Consider the following 16,533-nt stretch of genomic DNA (forward strand, 5'->3'; position numbering starts at 1 on the left):
AGCACTGAGAAATGGGTGAGGTGGAGCCGGGGCCACTGCCACCCGCTGCCCTCCTGTGAGGATGTGGCCGAGATGGTCAGAAAGGCAGAATGACCACAAAGGCAGCGAACAATGAGAATCAATGGAGAGGATGTGAGCCAGAGGCCCTAGGGCCCAAAGTGAGTGTCCTTCACCAAGGAGGACAGAGGAGTCTGTAAGGCCAGGCCTGGCCGTTTGGGGACCAGGAAGCTATAGGAGGGGGCGGTGCCTCTTGTGTAAGAATGCTCAGTGGGCAGCCAGCCCAGCCTGCTGCTGTGTGGACAGGCATTTTCACCCACCCGCCCCACCCCGGGAGGACCACTGGCAGACTCAGGGCCGGGGACCTGAGGGGACCCCTGCAGGCCACCCGAGCCGGGGCAGCTCCTCAGAACCTGGGGCTGGGGCCGAGGCCTCCTTTCCTGGAGCCTGGAAGGAAGCAGACTCCCCAGCACAGAGTCCTGGCGGACGGCCTCAGGCAGACCCAGACCAGGCCCGGGCTCTGCGTTGGACTCCCCCAACCCCAGGCCTGTTGGGTCAGCCTTCCAGGCTCCCTGAAGGTTCCTGCGCGGCGCAGCCCTCACTGAGGTCCTCCCCCTGGCTCCAGAGAGTAGCTGGTCCTAGGGCACTCGAGTAGAGAGGTGCGCCCTCCTCCCTCTTCTAAAAACGGTTCCCCAGCTGGGCCCCACCTGGCCCCTTTCCCCAACTAACTCATCAGTGCCTGGCAGGAAGACACAGCAGCCCTCCCCCGGTGACTAGAGTCCTGGCCCCAGGGCAGGCCCCGCTCCAAGGACCTGATCCTTTGGCTGGGGCATGGCCGTAGAGGTGGGCGCAGAGCTTCGGGGAGCTGGCTGTGGGGTCCGCGCATGCAGCCCGCAGGCAAACCATAGCCACGCCCACGCCTGCACTAAGCCCAGCGCCAGCACCAGGTCAGCCAAGAACCCGGGGTCGTGGAGGAGGAGGTCGTGGGCCCGGGATGCGAGGCCGGACCATTGCAGGAGAGCGGGGCAGGCGGACGGCGCAGCAGCTTGTGGGCCGCGAGTCGTCTGCATGCGGCGGCGAAGCGCCAGGGCCCCTCGCTGCGCCCGGGCCCCCGTCCGCGCCGGTGCCCGCAGCGCGCTGCAACTTGGCCGGGGCCCCCGGGAGAGGCTGGGTGCAGTGAGGGGGCCGGGCGCCCGGGCAGGACGGGCGCGGCGGGTGGGGCCAGGCCGTCTCCCGCTGCCCTCGGGGCCGAAAGCGCACAGCGAGAGTCTAGCGTCGGGGTGGCAGCGGCCAGCCGGGTCCCCCTGGAGGCCTCGGGACGATCGGAAGTGACTGAGCGCCCGGGTCCGTGAGGCCGGGGGTCGGCCCGCCCTAAGACTCCCACCTGGTCCCGGTTCTCCGCTGGGCTGGCCGCGGGGCCCCTGGGGCCCGACCTCCCCGGGGTGCCCCAACCTGCGGCAAGGCCGAGGTCCTGCTGAGGCATGAGTCCCGGGTCGGGGACGGCTCTGGGCCGACCCCCGGAGGACGGACTAGGCCGATCTCCAGAGGGAAGGGGGCCGGGCCGAGGCCATGTCAGCGCGTTCCCTGATCCCGTGTTCTCGGCTCTTCGCGTCCCACTATCGGCTGTCCCTTTCGTGCGGGACTGATGGTTCACAGAACAGTTACATTTCAATATCATTCGACTCAAAACCATCCTGTGGACGCCGTGCGAGCATTGTCCCCATTTCACAGCTTGGGAGCTGCGACCAGAGAACGTGGGCGCGCCTCTCAAGGCCGTGACCGGGGCGGGACTCGAACCCTCCCTCCCGAGTGTTTGCCGATGTATCTTAGGACCCGGGAGCGCCGGGGAGGGGCGGGGGGCCTCGTGCGCTGCCCCCTTGGGAAGTGTAGTCCGCAGTCGCGGGCCGGGGCCGAGCAGGAGGCTCGCGGGACTACCCTTCCCGGCATGCCGCGCGGCCGCCGGCGCCCTCGGCCCGTCCGCCCCGCCCCGCAGCCCCAGCCCGCCCCGTCCGTTGAGGGCCCGCGCCGCATGGAGGCTGGCTGAGGAGCGCCGCTGCCTCGCCTCGGTACGCCGCGCGGCGCGGACGGCGCGTGCGTGAGGACGGGGCCCAGCACCGAGCGGGGGGCGGGCCCGGGTCAGGGCCGTGGGGGGACTGTGGGGGGCGGGGGGAGCGAGCCCGAGTACGGGGGTGGGGGCCGGGGGCGGGGGGGGGTCAGGCCCGGGTCAGGTTCAGGTTTTGGGGCCGGGGGAGCAGGTCGTGGGGGTCAGGCCAGGGTCAGGTTCAGGCTTTGGGGCTGGTGGAGCAGGGTCGTCGCGGGCCGGGCCCGGGTCAGGTTTGGGGGCCGGGGTGGCAGGTCGTGGGGGTCAGGCCCGGGTCAGGTTTGGAGCGGGAGCAGGCCCCGCGTGTCCCCCGCCACCGCTGCCAGGAGCGACGCTGCCGAGGAGCGGAGCCCCCCAGGGCTGGGGCGGGGAGGGTCAGCGGCGGCCTCGCGGGAAGGCGCGGGTCGGACCTCGAGTCCCAGGGTCCTCGCGGGTCGGGAGGGCCCCAGCCACCCCCGCCTCCCGCCTGCGGTGGAGCCGGCCGAGGTGAGTGGAGGAAGGCGGCCCACGCCTGCGGGTCTCTGGGGGTGCTGGGGGAGGCCGAGCGGGAGGCCCCGGACCCCCGTTGTCCCTCCGGCCCCGCTGAAACCTGGGGCTTCGCTCCTCTGTAGGTGCCTTTGCCCTTCAAGTGGAGCAGAGCGGGGTTCCCATATGGGCGAAGTGGACGCCAGATCGTCCCCCGCTGTGCGCAGCCCAAACTTAAAAGGTCTTTGTAACTGAGCTATCGTGAAGCTGCCGTGTGTCTTTGTCAAAACTCTTACGAGAAAGATGGAGTGGGAGCTGTCTGGGCATTAGCGTCCCAGAAACAACCAGGAACTTTGTGGAGGCGCTAAGCTCCCTGCGGGGACTCCCGCAGCCTCGGTAGCCTCCAGATGGACGCCTCCTAGCTTTCAGGTCCCTGAAGAGGCCGTGCAGGCCGCCAGGCTCACTGCGCTGTGTGTCCCTGCTCCCCGCTTGCTGCTGCCGCCGCCCCTGCAGTGTGACTGGTGGGGATGCTGGCCAGCCTCGCCAGAGGCCCTGATGCTGTGGGGTCCGAGGAGGGGGCCTGGCAGGGTGGGTGGGTGGCAGGAGCCTGCGGGGCCCCCTGCATGGTGGTCAGTGTGGGGGCTCTGCATTGACTGTGACCAGGTCCTGGGAGGTTGGGGGCTGCCAGGTGTGCTGGCAAGGAGGCCTCGGGCTCTGGCTCAGGTGTGTTTCCCGTCTCCCAGCTCTGCCACACCTGCGTGAAGCGGTCCCGCCAAACCCGGGAGGGGTTTCCTGTGGCCAAAGGTGCCAGGCCTCAGAAACAGGAAGCAGCGGAGGTCAGAGCTCTGGGCCACACCCTGGTCCCTCCAAGTTTGTCATTTCTACAACCCCCAGGTCTGACCAGTTTGGAACCTGGGCTTTCTGAGCCGGTCTAGTGGGTTGGTTGAGAGATGGGGGTTTTTCTGGGAACTGCATTTGGTGCTAGCCAGCTTTTGGTCTGCACTAGGAAGCTAGGCTGGAGTCTGGGAGGCAGTTTCTAGTGGGGTGAAGGGGATAAGATGGGTGTCTTAGCTCTAGCTGCTGTAACAAAACATCACAGACCAGGAAACTTTAAAAAACAACAGGCTGGGCCAGGTGCGGTGGTTCACGCCTGTAATCCCAGCAGTTTGGGAGGCCGAGGTGGGCGGATCACGAGGTCAGGAGATGGAGACCATCCTGGCTAACACGGTGAAACCCCGTCTCTACTAAAAATACAAAAATTAGCTGGGTGTCTTGGTGTGCACCTGTAATCCCAGCTACTCAGGAGGCTGAGGCAGGAGAATCACTTGGACCTCGGGGTGGGGGAGGTTGCAGTGAGCCGAGATCACGCCACCGCTCTCCAGCCTGGGTGACAGAGTGACACTCCGTCTCAAATAAAAAAAAAAAAATGAGGTCTCACTAAGTTTCCCAGGCTGGTCTTAAACTCCAGACCTCAGACAGTTCTCCTACCTCAGCCTCTCCTGAGTAGCTGAGGCTGTGAGCGAGTAGGCTCCTCCCGCCATGCCTCACTGGTGCTGGGAAAAAACAGAAATTTATTTTCTCACAGAGTTCTAGGGGCCGGACGTCCCAGATCAAAGGTGCTGGTTCCTGGTTGCCATGCGGCCTCCTGGCTTGTAGATGGGCCCCCTCTCGCGGCGTCCTTACCCCGGGGAGCGAGAGCTGCGTGGCGTCTCTTCCAGGAGTACTAACCCCATTATGAGGGCTATGCACTCATGACCTCATCTGAACCTGATCACCTCCCGGAGGCCCCGCCTTCTAATACCTTCATAGTGGGAGTTAGGGCTCTAACCTCTGGGTTTTGGGAGACAGTTCAGTCTGTAGCAGTGGGACCTGAGCAGGCAGGTGGGATGTGCTGTCTGAGGCAGCCGTGGAGCCTGACGCTCCCACTGGATGTCACGTCCTGGGACAGAAGCCCTGCGGGACATTTTGGATGCAGACAGCCGTCTCTGACGCCAAAGGACTGTAGATGCCGCTCTGATTTTGTGTCCTAGGGCCACACACCGCAGGCAGAGCCCTAACGGATGGGCTTTTGCACACAACAGATGTCCTCCTGGGGCTCTTGGAAATTCTCAGTCTGCACAGAGGATCCTGGTTTCCAAAGCCAGATATCCCTTTTTACAGATGAGGGACAGTGCTTGGAGAACAAGTGTCTTCAGAGGCAGTGTCTAGGGTCTCCTGAAATCGGGCTGCTAAGTCTTTTCTTGCCCTGTGGGTCTCCACCCTGTTCTCTGCCTTTGGGACAGATCGTGCTGCGGCAGAGAAGCTTGAGGCCGAGGCTGACCGCTAAAGCAGCGTCTGAATGTGGCTTGTGCTTGCAGCCCAGAGAGGGCCTCCTGTGTGGGGCAGATGGGATGCTGGCCCTGGAGGCAGGTTCCCACCTTAAACGGGGGCTCCTGCCCAGAGCATCCTGCCCAGGGCAGCGCTGGAGTGTGAGACCCTGTCTGCCGGCTACCCATGCTCAGGAGGCATGTCCCACAAATCGTGTTCAGCACCCACCCCAGTCCTGCTCGGTGGACATCTGTGCGGGGCAGGGAGAGTGAAGCACAGCTGGTCTGATACAAGTGTCTGGCTTCCTGCCAGGCTGCACCACTTCCCAGCGGGTTGGCCTCGCGGGTAACAAGGCCAGAAGCCACTGCAAGGCTCCCTGGGGCAGTGCCAGCACTGGGGATTTGGGAAGGAGAGGTGTCTGTCCCCTGGGAGGGGCAGCCAGGGTCTGCTGGTCTCTGCTGATGGGCCTGAGTATATCTGAAAAAGACAGGTAGGAAGGGGGTGGCTGCAGTGTGCACTGGCCGGACCCCAGCTGATGCTCTGCTGGGACCCAGAGTGGGTGGCTGCAGTGTGCGCTGGCCGGACCCCAGGTGATGCACTGCTGGGACCCAGAGTTGTGGGGGTGGGAACCAGGTGGGTGGTTCTTCAGACATTGCCTCTGAAGACACTTCAGAGTCCAGGCTCAGCATCTGTGACTTTCGGGCCAGGGCCTTTTGCTCACCGCTAGGCAGCTGGGGAGAGGCTCTGGGCCCAGCCGTAAATGTCTGAGAGCACAGCTGCCTGGGAGCAGGCTAGAGGGAGGAGGGCTGGTAACCTGAAATCACACCCTACAGCTCTCCAGGGGTCTCGGCGAGGAGGGAGAGTGTTGGGACTGTAAGGGTGACTGTCAGAGACGTCCCCCAGAATCACGGGCTTTAGGTGCTGGGGGGGCCTCAGTGACCTTCCTGCCTGGCCCCCTGCGGGCAGCACGCCTCTGCTGAGAGGCTGCAGGGGCCAGGGCTGGGGGCTGGCACTGCCTCTGGTGGTGCTGCTGTCGTCCTGCTCAAGGCTTGGCTGCCGGCCCAGGAAGGCTTCTCTGTACGCCCACCCCATGGCACGACTGGGGTCAGGACCGGCGCCTGCTGCTGCACCGAGACCCTGCCCTGTCCATGGCCACAGGCGTACCCTGGGCCGGCCTCAGAGGCGTGTCTGGCCAGGCTGGGTGGAGGGTGGGGGCTGACCACAGACCTGGGGCTGCCACACCCATGGGGGAAGGGCTGTGGCGACGTGGGCGCCTCCCGTTGGCTGGGCAGACACAGCCTCCCTCCCGGCTGCACAGGAGTTTCTTTAAGGAGTTTCCCCTGTGTGCCTCGGCAGCCTTGCGCTGCTGTAATAGTCCCAACTTCCGTGTGAGTTTCCCCTGTGTGCCTCGGCAGTCTTGTGCTGCTCCTAAGAGTCCCGGCTTTTGTGTGCAGCTAGACCCAGGGAGGCGGCCGTCCCCCGGATGGGGTGCTTGTCTGGGCTGGCTGGCCTGGCGGCTGCTCACAACAACTTCCAGTGGGTTCTGGTCGGGTTGCATTGTGGAGTTTTCACCTACAAAAGGGGAAGGAGGTGGCCCAAGGGGCCGGGGCCTGGCCTTGCTCTGACCGGTGCCAGCAGCACTTCCTGGATGTGCCAACCGTTAAGACGCCCAGGCCAGGGTTGGGTCCAGACTCAAACCCAGGTGGAAAGGAGTGGGACCCCCTGCCAAGGCTGTGAGGCCCCATAGGGGAGCCTGTGGGGTGGGCTCCCCTCGCCCTCTGCAGAGGCTCAAGGCCCCTGGGGACATGAGGACTGGGTTCCCAGGCCAGCCTGGTGTTTATCAGCTATCTCCTTAGTCTCAGCTGACCTCCCCTGACACGGCCCCGTTACACCACCCGCCCCAAGCCAGGCCAGTTCCTCTCCCAGAAGCCCCGGCTGTCAGAGAAGAGGGCAAGGTGGGCTGCCTTCTTCTCGATCAGCTTCAGATGGGGCCTCTGGTTGCACTGAGACAGGCCTCTTCCCCTGCTCAGAGCCATCCCTGCTCCCCCAGCCCCTGAGCTGCCCTCCTAGACACTGCACGGAGAGCTCCTTCCTGTTCACAGGTGAGGACACCCGAGCTTGGAGGCATCTTAACTTGGACGTGCGTGGCCAGGACCCAGCTGGGTCTGTGAGTCCTGGCTGGGGCCGGGGTCTGTGCCTGCTGCGGCTGCGTGCCAACAGGGTTTGCAGAGGAAAGGAACCCGATGTAGCGTCTTATTGCTCATTGTTCCTTTTTCTTATGAGTTCTGAGAAGCAGGCAGCAGTCGTGACATGAAAATGGCCCCAGATGCACGCAGGCATCAGTGCAGAACCCGGCAGTGGCCCCTCTGAAGCACATCCTACAAGCCCTGTTGTTTCCCCCCCAGATGCTCGTCTCTGACTGATGCAGACACTTCAAGACAAAACCACAATACCTTGCACGACTAGACAGCTCAGAATGGTTCCCAATGGCTCATTTTTATTTTTTACTTTTTTTTTTTCTTGAGAGAGTCTCCCTCTGTCACCCAGGCTGGAGTGCAGTGACAGGATCTCAGCTCACTGCAACCTCGGCCTCCTGGGTTCAAAGTGATTCTCCTGCCTCAGCCTCCCCAGTAGCTGGGATTACAGGTGTGCACCACCACGCCTGGCTAATTTGTGTATTTTTAGTAGAGACGGGGTTTCACCAGGATGGTCTATGTTGGCCAGGCTGGTCTCGAACTCCTGAGCTCAGGCAGTCCACCCACCTTGGCCCCCCAAAGTGCTGGGATTACAGGTGCGAGCCACCGCGCCTGGCCTGTTTGGAATATTTTAATGATTCTGCCTGGTGACACATCCATCCGCCAGGACATGCATGAGCCACTGACTTTGTAAACAGTCGCTCCTGCCATTCCGTGGCTGAGCACATTCAGGAAGAACCACATGGTGCAGCAGGGCCCGTGGCTGGTCTCAGGACAGCCTGCTGGTCCCTGGCCCCGCCTCGAGGGGCTCCACACAGGTCTCGCCGATGCTCCATGAGTCTTGGCCGGTGCGTGCCTCTGGTGCTGCAGGCGCCTGGCTGTTTTCTTTCTCTCCCTTAGGCTCCTGGGCCCCTAGCCTGAGCTCCTGGTTTCTCTCTGAGAGTCTGTGGGGAGCTGTGTTGCCTTGGGGCAGCCCCCTCGCGTGGCTTCTACCGTGGTTCCTTCCACACCACGTTTGTCTCTTAAACTGGGAGAGAAGGTCTTAGCTCCATACACGTTGATTTGTGTGCTTTGTGGATTCCTCCATCTGTACTGACTCAGCGCTGATGTGGTTGCCCAGGCCGTAGTTACTGAAAGGGGAAGTGGCTTTTGTACAAAGGCCCTGGGGTCTTTGCCATGTGTCAGCAGCTGCGTTGCTGTGTCCTGAGATCATGTGTGGACCCCAGGGCCGCCTTCCTATGTCTGCCCGCCGTGCTGCGGCGAGGGTTGGGCAGCTCTGGCCCTGTTCTGAGTGAGGTCTGTGCACCAGCAACCCGCCCTGGGCCCATCTGCGTTTTCACCAGCAACCTGCCCTGGGCCCGTCTGTGTTTTCACCAGCAACCTGCCCTAGGCCCGTCTGCATTTGGCTTATGCTGGGGTCCCTGGGGACCTGCCGGCCTTTCCCCACCCGGGCCTGACCTGAACGGACCCTGGACCTCAGTGGCCTTTGATGGGCAGGAGGCATTTGGGGATATGGGGGAAGGAGCCCCCACTCCCGCCCAACAGATGGTTCTAGACTGACAGGGCCCTATGCAGTGAGTCCTGAGCCAGGCCTGGGGCTCCAGGTGGAAACCCCGCCTCTCATGCCTCTCCTCAGACTCCCCAGCGGTGCAGGAAGCCACCGCCCAGCCATGGACCGGGAGGAGCAGCAGCCGCCGCGTGAGGTGAGGGGGAGGCTTCCCCACTCTGTGGGCTCTCGGGGTCGGTCCCTGGCTGTTGTTCTGCAAAGGTGATCTTCACAGGGTTCTCCAGGGTCAGGCAGGAGGCACCTCCGAGGGAGAGGGGCCCTGGGCTGAGGTGGCCTGGTGGCCCTGTCTGCCCAGCTTGATGGCGGCCGTGCCAGTGATGGCCAAGCAGGAGGGGTACTGGCAGTGTGGGGCCTAGGCTCTACGGAGGCCCTGCTTTTCAGGGTGTGTGGTCCACACAGCAGCCACAGGGCCCTTTCCAGGGTACGTGGTCCGTGGAGTTGCCACGGAGCCCTGGCTTTCTGGGGTGCATGGACCCTGACTTGAACTCTCCTTTCCACCTCCAGGCCGACGTGGAACCTGTTGTGCCGTCAGAGGCTTCAGAGCCAGTGCCCAGGGTGCTTTCTGGAGACCCCCAGAACCTGTGTACGTGTCCCTCAGGGTCCTGGCACGTTCCCTGGTGTTGGGCTGTTGAGGCAGGGAGAAGGGGGAGGCAGCCAACCACTGTCAGGGGCTTGGAGCTTGTGGTGAGCAGGGGCCTGGCCGAGACCTGGGCTGGGTGCCGCTAGGTCTGGTGCCCCGCAACAGCAGCTGTTCCTGGGCCCTGCCTGGCAGCGGAGCCTCTTGGAGGGGTGCAAACAGCACAGGCCGGCCCCTGGGCATGGGGGGCTCTTGAGCACAAGCAGTGTGAGCGGCACAGGAGTCCTTCCGTGCTGTGGCCTCATCCTGTCCCTCCTGAGTGGGGTGGGGGAGCCCGTTTCGCCTCAGAGCCCCTCCCCTAGCTGAGCCCCCTGCGGCACCTGCCCCCACTGTCTCCCACACCGAACCTCATCCACAGCAGCCCCCAAGGTCACCCTCATGGGGTATATGGGGCACAGGACTTCTGAGGCCCTGGCTTCTCGAAGGCGTCCAGCTCACAGAGGTGGCAGCTGCTGTTCCCATCACCGGGCAGGCCAAGCATGTGGAGTGTGATGCTCGTCAGCGGGCGTGTGCTCTGCACCTGTTCGGTTCTCAGAACCCAAGAGGGTTCCAGAGCCCCAGGCTGTCAGCGGGCCCGGCGGCATCCTTGGGGTGGGCCCGGCACCACAACGGCCTATGCTGCTGTTGCAGCCGACGTGGACGCCTTCAACCTGCTCCTGGAGATGAAGCTGAAGCGGCGGCGTCAGCGGCCCAACCTGCCGCGCACTGTGACGCAGTTGGTGGCTGAGGACGGGAGCAGGGTGTACGTGGTGGGGACAGCCCATTTTAGCGACGACAGCAAGAGGGACGTTGTGAAGGTGAGCGCCGCCACCCGCCACAGCCCGGACACGGGTTGGTGTAAGTTCCTGTGTCCTGCACTCAGGGACCTCGTGACAGAGCCCGTGTGCCCGTGTGTGCGCACCGCAGGCTGCCTGCTTCAACACTGTGGTCCTTGGGAGTGGCGAGGTGGGCTTCCTGCCTGGGAGCCATGACAGCCTTGTGCATTTTCCCACTTAACAAGTGAACAAGCCTCACAGCTTCCTCTCTTGTCGCTTAGAGAATTGAGCTGTCACTACAGCAGCGGGGTTAGCTAGCCCTGGGGTGACGCCAAGGCTGGCTGCTCCTGGGATGGGGCCCCTGGTGCCGGTGTCAGCTGTGCTGAGGGGCAGGGAGCGGCTGTGTTCGCGAGGTGTGACCTGTGGCTGTTGCAGACCATCCGGGAGGTACAGCCTGACGTGGTGGTCGTGGAGCTCTGCCAATACCGTGTGTCCATGCTGAAGATGGACGAGAGCACGCTGCTGCGGGAGGCCCAGGAGCTCAGCCTGGAGAAGCTGCAGCAGGCCGTGAGGCAGGTGCGCAGCCACGGGCCAGGGTCAGGGTCGGGGTCAAAGCCACTTGTTTGCCTGTTGCCCAGGTTCCTCCCACAGCCCATGCCCCCAGTCAGTGTGGCTGTGCCTGGCCTGCCCTGGGGATTGCCGAGTTAGGGACCTCCCCTGGGCCAGGAGAAAGGAAAGAGGCTCCATTACCCGGTTTCAGGCAAGGGAGGAGGAAATGGGTGGCTCTCCAAGCTGAGGCAGGGGCTGGTCGCCCGAGGACTGGGTTGCTGAGCAGTCGCTGGGGATGGATCAGGTCTCAGTGCGAGGGTGGTCCCCCAGGTACCACGCCCAGGCCCAAAGTAGGTGGGGCTCAGGGCTCCTCCTGTCCCCACTTCTCCAGCCCTGCAGTGACCGGAGAGGCAGGACTTTCTCATTGCTCTGTGTTTTCTTTTTTTTTTTTTTTTTTTGAGACAGAGTCTCGCTCTGTTGCCCAGGCTGGAGTGCAGTGGTGCGATCTTGGCTCACTGCAACCTTCGCCTCCTGGGTTCTAGCAATTCTCCTGCCTCAGCCTCCTGAGTAGCTGGGATTACAGGTGCCTGCCACCACACCTGGCTAATTTTTTGGATTTTTAGTAGAGACGGGGTTTCACCATGTTGCCCAGGTTCATCTCAAACTCCTGAGCTCAGGCAATCCACCCACCTTGGCATCCTAAAGTGCTGGGATTACAGGCATGAGCCACCGCGCCCGGCCAGTCTTTGTGTTTTCAAAGGGGACCCAGCATGCCTGACCCCAGCCCTGGTCAGTTTGCCTTCCCCCTGTTCAAAGGAAACAATTGTAATGAGATCTTATAGAAATGTCCCTAAACATTTGGCGCCTGCTTTCATTTTTTAATTTCTCCAGATGAGGGAAGTCACCAAAGACCTCTGTGGGCCGTCTTATAAAGAGCATTCCCCAGTCCAGCCAGGGCCCAGCACTGCAGCCTCCCCACCAGAGCCTGGGGCCCAGTGATCTCGAAGGGGCAATAGAATTCGGCAGTGCTGTGCTGCTCACTGCTGCGGTGTTGCAGAGGGAAGGGGGCATGGGGCAGGGTCTGGGAGACACCAGGTGTCCGCTTCACCTGTCCCCTCCTGGGGGACACTCGCTGTGCCCTGGTGTCTAGGTTTCTACTGGGGTTGGTCACAGGCACATCTGAGCTCAGGCCCCAGCCCCTCCAGAGGTGGAATTGGTCCCAGCGGACCAAGGCCCCATGGACGTCTCATCCTAAGTTAGCCGGGGCTCTCCAGGGTGGCCTGGGCCCCTGGGAAACACGGGCACTCCATCAGGCGGGACATTCCCAGGGCTCAGGGCTCAGGGCTCAGGCCCAGTGCGGGGTGTGAGCGATTGTCCGGTGCTGTGTGGCCCCCGGGGCTTTGCTGCCCTTCTGCGGGCATCATCTCCTTCATACGTGGACACCCCCGTGGTCCCAGCCGGCCGGCGAGACCAGGGCCAGTAGGCCTCGGGCTGTGGTTGCTGAAGATGGGGGTGGCCTGCTGTCTGCACCAGTGGCGGTGTTGTGCTGGCCTCAGCAGGCAGGTGTGAGTGGCGAGGCCCCTTCTCCAGCCTGCCTGCCCAGCACCCAGCATCTGTGCCAGGTCAAGGCGGCCCCTTCGCAGCACGAGACTGCCTCATGAAGGCCTTTTCTTTTTCTTTTTTTTTTTTTTTTTTTGAGACAGAGCAGTCTCGCTCTGTCACCTAGGCTGGTGATGTCGGCTCACTGCAACCTTTGCCTCCGGGGTTCAAGTGATTCTCCTGCCTCAGCCTCCCGAGTAGCTGGGATTACAGGCACCCGCCAGCACACCCAGCTAATTTTTATATTTTTAGTAGAGATGGGGTTTCGCCATGTTGGCCAGGCTGGTCTGAGAGAGAACTCCTGACCTCGTGATCCACCCGCCTCGGCCTCCCAAAGTGCTGGGATGACAGGTGTGAGCCACCGCACCCGGCCTGTGAAGGTCTTTTCTGAAGGGAGGTACCTTTGAGAAGTGCCTGTTGGGACAGAACTCCCTGCTCTGGTCTGACCCTCTGCATGCTAGGGTGGTCCTGCACCTGTCGGGCAGGGGACCAAGGATACAGCACAGGGCTGGGGCAGGGCTCTGCGCTGGTACTGCCTGCCATCCCAGTTCTGCCATTCCCCCAGCGCACCCCCCCACCCGCCCCCTCCAGCTGATGCCTGCTCCCTCTCTCTGCAGAACGGGCTCATGTCAGGGCTGATGCAGATGCTGCTGCTGAAGGTGTCTGCGCACATCACCGAGCAGCTGGGCATGGCCCCGGGCGGCGAGTTCAGGGAGGCCTTCAAGGAGGTGGGCACAGGGCGAGGTAGGGGGTGGCCACAGGGATGTGGCTCACAGGGGTGGTCCGGGGCTCCCACTGCTCCCCAACGCCCAGCCTCTGCTCCAGGCCAGCAAGGTGCCTTTCTGCAAGTTCCACCTGGGTGACCGGCCCATCCCCGTCACCTTCAAGAGGGCCATCGCTGCGCTCTCCTTCTGGCAGAAGGTCAGGCTGGCTTGGGGCCTGTGCTTCCTGTCAGACCCCATCAGGTAGGGCTGCCCCCGGGACGCTGGGTGACCTCTTGTCAGACCCCATCAGGTAGGGCTGCCCCCGGGACCCCGGCCGGCCTGCGGGGTGGTCTGTGGGAGGCTCCAGGCCCTCCTGTGCAGGTCCAATCGCAGCCAGTCCTCACTCAAGGCCTTCCCTGCCCTTTCCTTCCGCCACAAATCCCAAATATATGTGCTGTGGTCCCTGCCCGGTGTCCACAGTGCCAGCCCCACCCCAACCCATTGCCCCAACCCTGCGGGGCTGCAGCCACCCCTCTCCACAGCAAGGATGACGTGGAACGCTGCAAACAGAAGGACCTACTGGAGCAGATGATGGCCGAGATGATTGGCGAGTTCCCGGACCTGCACCGCACCATCGTCTCGGAGCGCGACGTCTACCTGACCTACATGCTGCGCCAGGCCGCCCGGCGGCTCGAGCTGCCTCGGGCCTCTGATGGTGACGGCCACCCCGAGGTGTGGGACCCCCTGTGAGGCCGAGGCCCGAGCAGGTACTGACCCCTTGTCCTTCCCCACAGCCGAGCCCAGGAAGTGCGTCCCCTCCGTGGTCGTGGGCGTCGTGGGCATGGGCCACGTGCCTGGCATCGAGAAGAACTGGAGCACCGACCTCAACATCCAGGAGATCATGACGTGAGTGCCCGCCCCGCCCCGTAAGCCCCCAGGTGGAGGCTGAGCCCCCGGTAGGCCAACCGCACGCGGCAGTGACCCAGGCGTAGGGGCTGGGGTATGGGGAGCCCACCCCCAGCCAGGCCCAGCGCCCCCTCCCTCCCGCAGCGTGCCCCCGCCGTCCGTCTCTGGCAGAGTGTCTCGGTTGGCCGTGAAGGCCGCCTTCTTCGGCCTGCTGGGCTACAGCCTGTACTGGATGGGCCGCCGCACCGCGAGCCTGGTCCTGTCGCTGCCCGCCGCGCAGTACTGCCTGCAGAGGGTGACCGAGGCCCGGCACAAGTAGGAGACTGCTCCCCGCCCACTCGGGCCCCTGAGGAGCCAGTGCCCCCGTGGCACTTCTGGGTGCCAGGTGCATCCTAGCCCGCCCGCGGCCCCTGCCACCCCCCATGGGGGTCTGGGCCCGGCCTCGCCTGCCCTCCTGGGCCAGTCACCCCTCCCCCAGCCCACCCAAATAAAGGATTATTTAGCTGTCTGAGCTCAGGCCTCCCAGCAGCCCCTCCCCTCCCACACTGCAGGGGCCGTTCACCGGCTTCTGGACAAGACGCCCAGCTCCGAGGGGGCAGGGGCTTGTAGGAGGGGCCGAGGCGTGCGCTGCCCTCTCAGCCCTGGTGGCGGGCAGGGGACAATGGCCACTGTCCCTACCTCACTGTGCCTTCCTGTGCTCCGGCCACGGGAGCGTCGGCCCAGGGGCGGCTCCTGGGGGCTCCAGGGCAGGCGAGACTGGGAAAGTCCCAGCCCTCGAGCTCCAGCCGACCCCACCGTGCCCCTGGCATCCTGGCCCCGGCTGCCACCTCCCCGGCACCGTCTGCCTGCAGGGATTCTGTGTTTTTGGCTTTTTTAATGTCTAAAAATCTTTTACTCAGGTAATTTTAATTTCAAAGAGAAAAACTGAAGTAAATGTCAAAAAACACCAGCCTTAAATCCAGAGAGACAGAACTCGTGTTCTTGGGTCTGTCCCGAGTGGTCTCGCGTGCGGCCAAACATCAGCTCTGGGTCCAGACCTGGCCTCAACTGGGAGCCTGTGTCCTGAGCCTCCGGAGCGAAGGGGTGCCTGGGACGTCTTGGCCCTCTGTGGGCAGACAATGTGTGCACCTATGTGGAAAGCCAAGGACATGGGCTGTGGCCAGGCCTGCCCCGCTCAGGCCCCCTGCCCGGTGGCCGTTTGTGTGCAGGGCCTCCCTCCTGGCTGTCCAGGACATGGCCCGTGCAGCCCCAGCCTGGACCCAGGCCATCTCTGGTTGTGTCTGTGCCGACTCAGTGTTGAATCAAATCAGGTGTGCGTCAGGAGCCGGCAGTGTCCTTCCTGCCACACTCGGGGATTCATTCCTTAGAAACTGAAATAAATTCTAATTTTGGAAACTCCTGTTTTGTGATGTGTGGAAATGGGGTTCACATAATGAAGGATCCCTGCCTCTTCCCCCGTGCTCCAGTGCAGCGGGTGCTCGTGGCCCTGCCGGGGCCCTGGGGGAACTTGCCTGGTTTCCAGCAGAAGAGACAGTCACTGTCCCTCCATGCTGACCTGTGGGACCCTTCTCACCCACCAGGTGGGACACAGGTGGCCTGCTGACACTCAAGACCCTCCATACCCAGTCCCACCAGATTCCAGAGTGTGGACCAGACTGAGCCAGACTGGGGCCCCGGGGGATCAAGGAAACAGATCAGGAGGGCCCAGGGCCTGGGGAATAGGGAGGGGTAACACCTGCCAAGGAGGATGCTGGGAATAGGGGTGCCCAGAGCGGCCAGTGGGGGCTGTTGAAGGGGGAACAGTTGCTGTGGGCTGCAGAGGAGGGTTGGGCACGGGGACCTCACCACATTGTCCCTCATCCAGTCACCTGCCCAACCCAGGCAGAGGGTCCTGAGGGCTTCACCCGCAGCCCCGAAGGGGCAGAGCTGGGGTCACACAGGTCTCGGAAGCCCACGCTGTGGCCCCAGGAGAAGGTTCTGGATGTGGTTCCTGTAAGTGAAGGGTGGACTCGCGCGGCTGCCGGAATAAAGGGAAACCACAGCAGGAGGGAGGCGCGTCCAGGATCCGCGGCCACCGGCCTCTCAGTCCTCTGGGGCCGGGTCCGGAGGAGATGGAAAGCGGGGGCACCACAGGCTCGTCTGAACCCCCGCGTTCATTCGGACACACAGACCCCAAACTCCTACCCCAAGGGTCGGGTCCCTCAAGCCAGCCGAAGACCCCGGTGCCCGCCCAGCCCTCCGGGAGGGTCTGCGCCTGCGGCCTCGCGGGGCCTCTCCGAGCCCGGGCGCTGTTCCATGGGCGGGGCACAGGTCCAAGGCCCCTTCCCTCCTAGACGGCAGGCGAGGGGCCCGAGAGGCCGGAGGCCAGGGGACAAGGTCCCCGAGATGTGGCGCGAGGCTCCGGCGGCCCAGAACCGCGGCGGGGTCCGGGTGGGGTCCCGGCCGCCTGTGGGGCGCGGCGCTAAGCCCCGGCCCGACCCGAACGGACGCGGGCCTCGGTCCCCGCTGCCGGCGCCGGTGCAGCCGAGGAAATCCTGGGCTGCCCGAGCGGGGTCGTCGCTGGCGGTCTCGGAGGCGTTCCCATCTGTCACCCCGTTCGCGGCAGCGCGCGCCCCGTGACGCCGGCAGCCACCCCGGACGCCTCCGACCCTCCGGCCGGGAGATACGGACAGACGGACGAGGCAGCCAATTACAGCCCGGCCAGCCAACCGCGCCCCCCCCGCCCCACACACTCCCACTGGCGATTGGGTT

At 63.8% G+C, this 16,533-nt stretch overlaps 1 protein-coding gene across 21 annotated transcripts; it reads left to right on the top strand.

Moving 5' to 3' along the window:
- The first annotated feature begins 1,944 nt into the window (after window positions 1-1,944).
- On the top strand, window positions 1,945-15,177 carry TRABD (TraB domain containing). Of its 21 annotated transcripts, XM_054469780.2 has the most exons (13): window positions 2,259-2,584; window positions 2,710-2,804; window positions 3,307-3,399; window positions 8,702-8,768; window positions 9,137-9,215; window positions 9,900-10,066; window positions 10,460-10,600; window positions 12,790-12,900; window positions 12,998-13,137; window positions 13,419-13,591; window positions 13,671-13,782; window positions 13,927-14,097; window positions 14,682-15,177. In XM_054469780.2, the coding sequence occupies exons 4-13, from the start codon at window positions 8,736-8,738 to the stop codon at window positions 14,683-14,685; spliced, it is 1,131 nt and encodes a 376-aa protein (XP_054325755.1). In that variant the 5' UTR covers window positions 2,259-2,584; window positions 2,710-2,804; window positions 3,307-3,399; window positions 8,702-8,735; the 3' UTR covers window positions 14,686-15,177. The 21 variants fall into 21 exon arrangements, with proteins under 21 accessions (XP_054325760.1, XP_054325752.1, XP_063519160.1 ...); XM_054469786.2 differs by lacking the exon at window positions 2,259-2,584 and adding an exon at window positions 1,989-2,063 and having other exon boundaries at window positions 13,927-15,177; XM_063663084.1 differs by lacking the exon at window positions 2,259-2,584 and adding an exon at window positions 1,995-2,063 and having other exon boundaries at window positions 2,710-2,992; window positions 13,927-15,177.
- The last annotated feature ends 1,356 nt before the right edge of the window (window positions 15,178-16,533 follow it).

Source organism: Pongo pygmaeus, chromosome 23 (genome assembly GCF_028885625.2).
Source record: "Pongo pygmaeus isolate AG05252 chromosome 23, NHGRI_mPonPyg2-v2.0_pri, whole genome shotgun sequence".
Lineage (NCBI taxonomy): Eukaryota > Metazoa > Chordata > Mammalia > Primates > Hominidae > Pongo > Pongo pygmaeus.

Excerpts from the sequence above, each read along its gene's own strand:
- TRABD (XM_054469785.2), top strand. The coding sequence starts at position 8,736 with ATGGACCGGGAGGAGCAGCAGCCGCCGCGTGAG. Across the intron at positions 10,067-10,459 it reads GCAAGAGGGACGTTGTGAAG|ACCATCCGGGAGGTACAGCC; the intron begins GTGAGCGCCGCC and ends TGGCTGTTGCAG. Across the intron at positions 13,138-13,418 it reads TTCCTGTCAGACCCCATCAG|CAAGGATGACGTGGAACGCT; the intron begins GTAGGGCTGCCC and ends CCCTCTCCACAG.